This window comes from Nicotiana tomentosiformis, chromosome 8 (assembly GCF_000390325.3).
Source record: "Nicotiana tomentosiformis chromosome 8, ASM39032v3, whole genome shotgun sequence".
Classification (NCBI taxonomy): domain Eukaryota; kingdom Viridiplantae; phylum Streptophyta; class Magnoliopsida; order Solanales; family Solanaceae; genus Nicotiana; species Nicotiana tomentosiformis.
In genome coordinates, this window is record NC_090819.1 from 129068535 (window position 1) to 129076342 (window position 7808).

At 33.9% G+C, this 7808-nt stretch overlaps 1 protein-coding gene across 1 annotated transcript; it reads left to right on the top strand.

Moving 5' to 3' along the window:
- The first annotated feature begins 4007 nt into the window (after positions 1-4007).
- Positions 4008-4619, top strand: LOC104086242 (uncharacterized). Its single transcript, XM_070184174.1, has one exon. The coding sequence runs from the start codon at positions 4008-4010 to the stop codon at positions 4617-4619; it is 612 nt and encodes a 203-aa protein (XP_070040275.1).
- The last annotated feature ends 3189 nt before the right edge of the window (positions 4620-7808 follow it).

Consider the following 7808-nt stretch of genomic DNA (forward strand, 5'->3'; position numbering starts at 1 on the left):
CATGTTTTCTAGGCTGGTAGAGCTCACTGCTTCAATACGCTATGTCCTGGATTTGTACAAGTAAACAACGAGATACCTCTTGATCTTTCATACCAGGATACTATTTCACAACGTGGCAGGAATACTTGGGAGGTTACAATGTACATTGATCGGGTACATTTTATAATTCATTTCTTCAGAGCTTTTATCAAGTCTGTACGAGTATATGGATTATAATTCAGAGAGCTCATATAAATTAACATTGACCTTTTTTTTTTTAAAAAAAAACTAAGGATCTAGCCAATGGAAATTGGTGGCTTTTAATGGAAAGAAGCTATAAACAAGTTGGTTTCTGGCCGCAAAGGATCTTCACTGGCTTGGCAGGTTTTGTTACAAACAAGCTTTTTCTCCGTTGAAGACACTACTTATGATGCTTATTGTACGAAACTTACAGTTTTAAACGAGAATGGAAAAATAATTGAATTAGATAAAACGACCAACAAATACCGACAATCCTAATTTGTACAAGGTTTTATATATTTGAACCACTTTGGTATGGTTCACTAGGTGTGCTTTTTGTTCTTTATGGTGGACCTGGTGAGAGTGCACAAGTCTAAGTCTTGTTAATTACTATTATTAAGACATTTGTCTTCAATGTCTAAGGAAATATATTGAGCAACTCTTGGTTAGTTTAAAATTGTCTAAGGCTAGCAAATTTGGAGTTAAAGAAATCCCGTTTGTGCTTTCAAGACATAACTTCTGCTGTAACAGAACATGCAAACCAAATCAAAGGGAATTAAGGGCAAAAATTTACTACTCCCTCCGTTTCAAATTAAATGAGGTACTTTCTTTTTTAGTCTGTTCCAAAATAAATGACATATTTCTAAATTTGGAAATAATTCAACTTTAAACTCTTCATTTTATCTATTTTACCCTTAACGAGAAGCTTTTATAACCACACAAATGTCATGACCCACAAAACTTTTACCCCTTAAGCTTTTAAGACCACAAGTTTCAAAAATCTTTTTTTTTTCTCCAAAACTCCGTGCCGAGTCAAACTAACCCATTTAAATTGAAACGGAGGAGTACTAGTTTTTCACCGGTCATTTTCCTAGACAAAGCTCTCACCAGAAACTAAGATCATCACATTCGTTTTCCGAAATGCCCTTTGTATAGCAAATGAATAAAGTAGAAAAGTGGGAGAAGAAGAATTAAAAGACAATTATATATATAGCAAATGAATAGAACCAATTCCAACAACAATTTTGATACTTCAGATTATATATATAGCAAATGAATAGAACCAATATATAGCGATACGACTATTGTTGCGGCGACAAGTCGGGCATGTCTATCTCCCAGGATGCACTGTGTTGATGACCTTCAACATGAGTATTATATATATTAACCGTCTTTCCAGCTCCGTCAAACTTATTATTTGGATTATTTGGAATTTGAGCAATTGCACGCTGAATAGAAAATGAATATTTTTGTTGACAAATGACTGGGTATATCAAAAATAGCCTATTTATATTCGCCTAAAATTCTAAATTAGTTATGGCACATTCTCACTCTAATTTATGAGTTTACTACGATAAATTAGTATAATTTAGTGTAATTCCCGATCGCGCATAAATCTTTACCCAATGACATTCTAAAAAGTCCCTTATTGTGCCAGACTATAAATCTTGATGCATTTTATTGTTATCCCCCGCAATTAGCAACAATTATTCAATTTAATCCCTATGGGATAATTTTTCCCTCACAAGATTAGACAAGAAACTTACCTCGTCTTGCTCCAATTTAATCCACTATAAGGCCTTTTCCACGATTATCCAACTCTGTCTAGCTCGAATCTAGCCAAAATAATTCAATACAATCACTAAAAATTATAGGAATCAATTCTATAAGAAAATACTACATTTTTAATAAAAATCTAAAAATTAATTAAAAATTCGTCCGTGGGGCCCACATCTAGGAATCTGACAAAAGTTACGAAATCTAACAACCCATTCAATTACGAGTCCAACCATACAAGTTTAACTCAAATCCGACTCCGAATCGATACCGAAATCTCAAAAATTCGTTTCTATGAGATTTCTAAAAATTTTCCAAATTTAAATCTCAAAACACTATTTTATGGTGAAAACAATGATATACTTGTATATGTAGACCAAATCCGAGTTAGAATCACTTACCCTAATATTTTTCCCTTGAAAATCTGTCAAAAGTCGCCTCTGCTCAAGCTCAAGTTCGTCAAAAATGGCAATGGGACGAATGTCCTTTGTTTTTATAACTTACAGCTCTGTCAAGTTCGATCAAGGAGCTCGATCTCGGGAGCTCGATCTCAGGGAGCTCGATCAAGGAGCTCGATCTTGGGAGCTCGATCAAGGAGCTCGATCTTGGGAGCTTGATTTTGGGAGCTCGATCATGGGAGCTCGATCTTGGGAGCTGGTCATGGGCTCGATCGGGCCTCGAGCCTGGGACATGATCATGACCTCGATCAAGTTCGATCTTGGGTCTTGATCCTGGCCCTCGAGCCTTGCCTTCGATCGTGGCTTCGATACTGAGCCTCGTCCCTGGCTTCGACTTAGGCCTCGATCGTGGGCTCGATATCTGGGTTCGATCTGGGGCTCGATCACAGCCCAGAATATACAGCAGAAGGAAAAATTGCAGCAGCTTTTTAAGTCTAATTTTTATTCCGTTAACCATCCGAAACTCACTCGAGGCCCTCGGGACCTCAACCAAATATACCAACAAGTCCTAAAATATCATACGAACTTAGTCGAACCTCTAAATCACATCAAACAACGCTAAAATCATGAATCATACCCCAATTCAAGCTTAATGAAACTAAGAATTTTCAACTTCTACATTCGATGTCGGAACCTATCAAATCAACTCCGATTGACCTCAAATTTTACACACAAGTCATAAATTACATAACGGAGCTATGAAAATTTTTGAAACTGGATTCCGACTCCGATATCAAAAAGTCAACTCATCGGTCAAACTTCCAAACTTAAATTCTTATTTTTAGCCATTTCAAATAAAATTTCGAACACGCTCCTAAGTCCAAAATCACCATACGAAGCTGTTGGAATCATCAAAATTTTATTCCGGGGTCGTTTTCTCAAAATGTTGACCGAAGTCAAACTTAGCACTTTAAGGCCAACTTAAGGAACCAAGTGTTCCGGTTTCACCCCAAACACTTCCAAATCCCGAACCAACCATCCCCGCAAGTCATAAATCATTACAAGCACATACCGGAAGTTTTATTTTAGGGAATGGGGTTCTAAAAGTTAAAATGACCGGTTGGGTCATTACATATTATTTTTATTCTATTATTATAAATAATATTTTCTGAATAAATAAATTTTTATTTTTAAAAATAAAAACAAAAATTATTAAAAAAACAAAGAAATTTTAAATTGCCAATTTTTTATTATATGATAATTTTAGTTTTTTATTTTAAAATAATTTTAAAACTCCAACTTGAAAGTGAACTCCAATTTGGATAGACATTTTTTTTTAATTTTCGTTTTTTATTATAAATTATTTTATTTTATTATTTTATAGATATTTAAATTCAAAAACAATAACTAATAACTAATTATTAACTACGTATGCCATGTGTCTTTTTTCTAAGCTGTCATTTCGCTTAAGAAAATGAATTTTTCCTCTCCTTTTAATAATATATAGATTTTACTTTATGTATAGAGTTTTATTTAAGGTGAATGTCTATATTTTAGAGAGATTTTAGGGATTTTACTTGGTGGCTAAGTCACTCTTTCCCTATAAATAGAGGGGCCCTATTCCATTGTAATTCATCTCAAAGCTCAATAAGAATTCTCTCTCTTTCTTTGCAATATTCTTCTTTATTGTTTTATTACACATTATCAGCACGAGATTCTACCGTCTCAAGAAGCTCTTTGAGAAGATTAAGGTATAACTTTTCTTCTCTTTTAATTATGACTGATATTATGAAAAGAAAGTTCATTACCCTTGAAATTTCGGGCAAAAACTATATGACATGGGTGTTGGATGTTGAAATCCATTTAGATGCAATGGGTCTTGAAGATGCCATTAAAGATAAAAATAAAGTATCTACCCAAGACTATGCTAAGGCCTTGATTTTCTTGCGCCATCACTTTGTTGAAAGGTTGAAAATAGAATATCTCACAGTCAAAGATCCACTTGTTTTGTGGAATGGCTTAAAGGAAAGATATGACAACTTAAAGTTGGTCACTCTTCCACAAGCACGATATGATTGGGATCATCTAAAACTCCAAGACTTTAAGTTTGTTTCTGAATATAATTCTATGATGTTCAGAATTACTTCTAAATTGAAACTCTGTGGAGATAGTATCATTGACTATGATATGCTTGAAAAAATGTTCACAACGGTTTATTCCTCCAATATGGTCTTGCAACAGCAGTACCGAGAGAAAGGTTTCAAGAAGTACTCTGAGTTGATTTTTCTTCTCCTTGTGGCTGAACGAAATAACGACTTGCTCATGAGAAATCACGAAAATCGACCCACTGGGTCTACACCATTGCCTGAAGTGGATGAGGTGTATTCTCATTATGCTAAGCGTGGAAAAGGTCGTGGCCCTGTTCTTGGCCGTGGTCGTAGATAAAGAAGAAATTTTTCTGGTGTTAATCACCCCCCAAAGAAAAATAACCACCAAAAGTAGAAAGGGAAAGATGAGAAGCCAAAGGCAAAGGGTTCAGAAACTGAATGCTATCGTTGCGGTGGAAAAGGGCATTGGGCAAATATTTATCGTACACCAAAATATTTGGTTGAGCTTTATCAAGCATCTCTAAAGAATAAAGGCCCTGAAGCTAACACTACTAGAAATCCACTAAATACCAACCAAAGTTGGTCGCTTATGGCCAATTACAGACCAAAACGCGTATGTGTGGACGGTATTTTGACGGTCGAAAAGGCATATCGACCAAAGTTGGTAGAAAATTACCGACCAATGTTGGTCGGTCAATTAAATTCAAAAAATAAATATTACAAAAAAAAAAACCCGACCAAAGTTGGTCGGTTTTTTAATTATATAATCAAAAGATTCACCATCTAGGAATCGAATTGGGGTATGTACTGTGGCAGAATACTATTCTATCACTAGACCATTGATACATTTTATTTTAAAACTGTCTTTTATTTAATTTATACTCTTTAATTATATTTTCGCACGAAAATAACCGCCCAAAGTTGGTCGGTTTTATTAAAAAATAAAATTACCGACCAAAGTTGGTCGATTTTTTAAAATGACTGGCCGAATTAACTGATCAATTTTGGTCCTTTTTTTAATATTAATTTTTATTTATTTTAATTGAAAAACCGAACAAAGTTGGTCGGTTTCTTGAAAAATAAATTTTGCGGGACTCAAAAATAGTTTTCCGCTGTTTTGCGCCAAAGAAAACCGACCAAAGTTGGTCGGTTTTGTAAAAAAAATTAAAAAATAAAATATTTTGAAAATCCGACCAACTTTGGTCGGTTTTTCGGTCGACCTTGGTCGATTTTTTCGAATTTATAGTAGTGTAATTTTGTCTATGACAAAGAATTTGACATCACCCACTTGGATGTGGCAGACTTCTTTGAGTACCCTGATAGAAAAATAGGCTACTTGATCGGTTATGGATCCGTGGTTAAAGATGATTGAATAGTTTGATTTTTATTTTTGCCTATTCGTAGTAATTAGTGAATAAACATCATGTAATTATAGTTCTTTACATGAGTAGTAGTCATTAGTATCAATTAATATTATTTGTTTTATGAAACAGTGTTAGTTCATTTTGATTAAATATAATTCTAATATTTTTTTTAAACAATATTTTTAGTTTGCTTAGTTTAAGGATTGTCATATTCTTTATTAAAGTAATAATCGTTGTCTGCTATTCTTCAAATGAAATACACAAGGTAAAACGGATTTCTAAGTTAATTGTTTCTCCTACTTATACGCCAACTCTGAGAAGAAACATTGTCCCAGAACACTTAGGAAATAGATGATTTTGAGATCAACTATGTGAGGATACTGCATCTATCACGGCCCAAAATTCTCATTCGGGATCGTGATGGTGCCTAACATTTCACTTGCTAGGCAAGCCAACGTTAGAATAATAGTAGCCATTTTAAAATAATTTTAAATTTATTAATAACAAAGAAACAAATGCGAAAATAAAGTCTGAAATAGAGTGAATGATCCATAATAATTGCGATGTTTAAATACCATCGCAGAACTGGAGTCACAAGTGCACGAGCTTCTAGAATAATACAAATAATGGTCTGAATAAAAATTAAGTTGTTTGAAAGAAAATACACAGCCAAAATAAAGTAGAAGGGGACTTCAGAGCTGCGAACGCCGGAAAACTATACCTCAAGTCTCCACTGGTAGCTGAATCCGAGCACAATCTACAGTACGTCGTTGGGACCAACTCCGAAATCTGCACAAGAAGTGCAGAGTGTAGTATGAGTATAACCGACCCCATGCACCCAGTAAGTGCAGAGCCTAACCTCGACGAAGTAGTGACGAGGCTAAGGCAGGTCACTTACGTTAACTTGTACGCAATAATAATAATAATAATAATAATAATAACAACAATAATAGAAATAAATCAGGTAACTCATTTTAACAGTTGAAGCCAACTCGGTAGTCATAACCAATTATTATTTCAATCAATTTCCATTGCGGCGTGCAACCCGCCCCAACAATATAATTCTTTAATAAATTTTTGTTGCGGCGTGTAACCCGCTCCAACAATATAAACTTAAAATATAATCCATTGTGGCATCAACCCGATCCCCCAATATATTCATTTTTATTTCCGTTGCGACGTGCAACACGCTCCAACAATATAATTTAACTACTCAAAAATATAATAAAAATACTCCAATAAATACCACATTCAGTAAGAAATTATTAGGCAATAATTCACACAATATTTATAAATTAATTAGGGACAAGTAATGACAAGTAGCAATTAATTATTGTGGAAATCAAGTAGAAAATAGGCAATTTAATTTCTAATATACTATATGTCAAGTAGCAATTTAATCACATAAGTCAAATAAACATTTAATAATTATAGAATGGATTCAAGGCATAATATTGAGCAAGGAATATGAGAGAAATAATTAATATAATAATTAGTTCATGTCTTAAAATAATTTATGATTTCAAATAATTATGCAAACAATTAATTTGATGACGTATAGACACTCGTCACCTCGGCTATACGTCGTTCACATGAATTTCATATAACAAATTATTTAAGGGTTCTATTCCCTCAAGTCAAGGTTAACTACGACACTTACCTCGCTTTGCAAACAAATTCAAGATTTCAATAAACCTTTACCTCGAGAATTCGTGTCCGAAATCCACAAATCTAGTCATAAACAATTCAATATTCTTAACACAAATCATAGGAATTAATTCCATATGAATTTATTAATTTTTCGGATTAAAATCCTAAATTCATCTAAAAAATTAACAGTGGGACCCACGTCTCGGATCTTGGGAAAACTTACAAAATTCGAACACCCGTTCCTAGTACATTTTTGGAAGATTTTATAAAAATCTGATTTTTCTTTCATAAATTTATGGATTCATGATGTAAATGAGTATGGAATCATAAAATATAATCAATATAGGATAAGGAACACTTACCCCAATGAATTTCTTGAAAAACCCATGAAACATCGTCACAAACCGAGCTCTCAAATTCCAAATATGAAATAATACCCAAACCCTCGGTTATATAGTACACAGTCAGCACATATTTTTGTGCGGCCGCACATCCCGGGTTCTGCAGTCGCG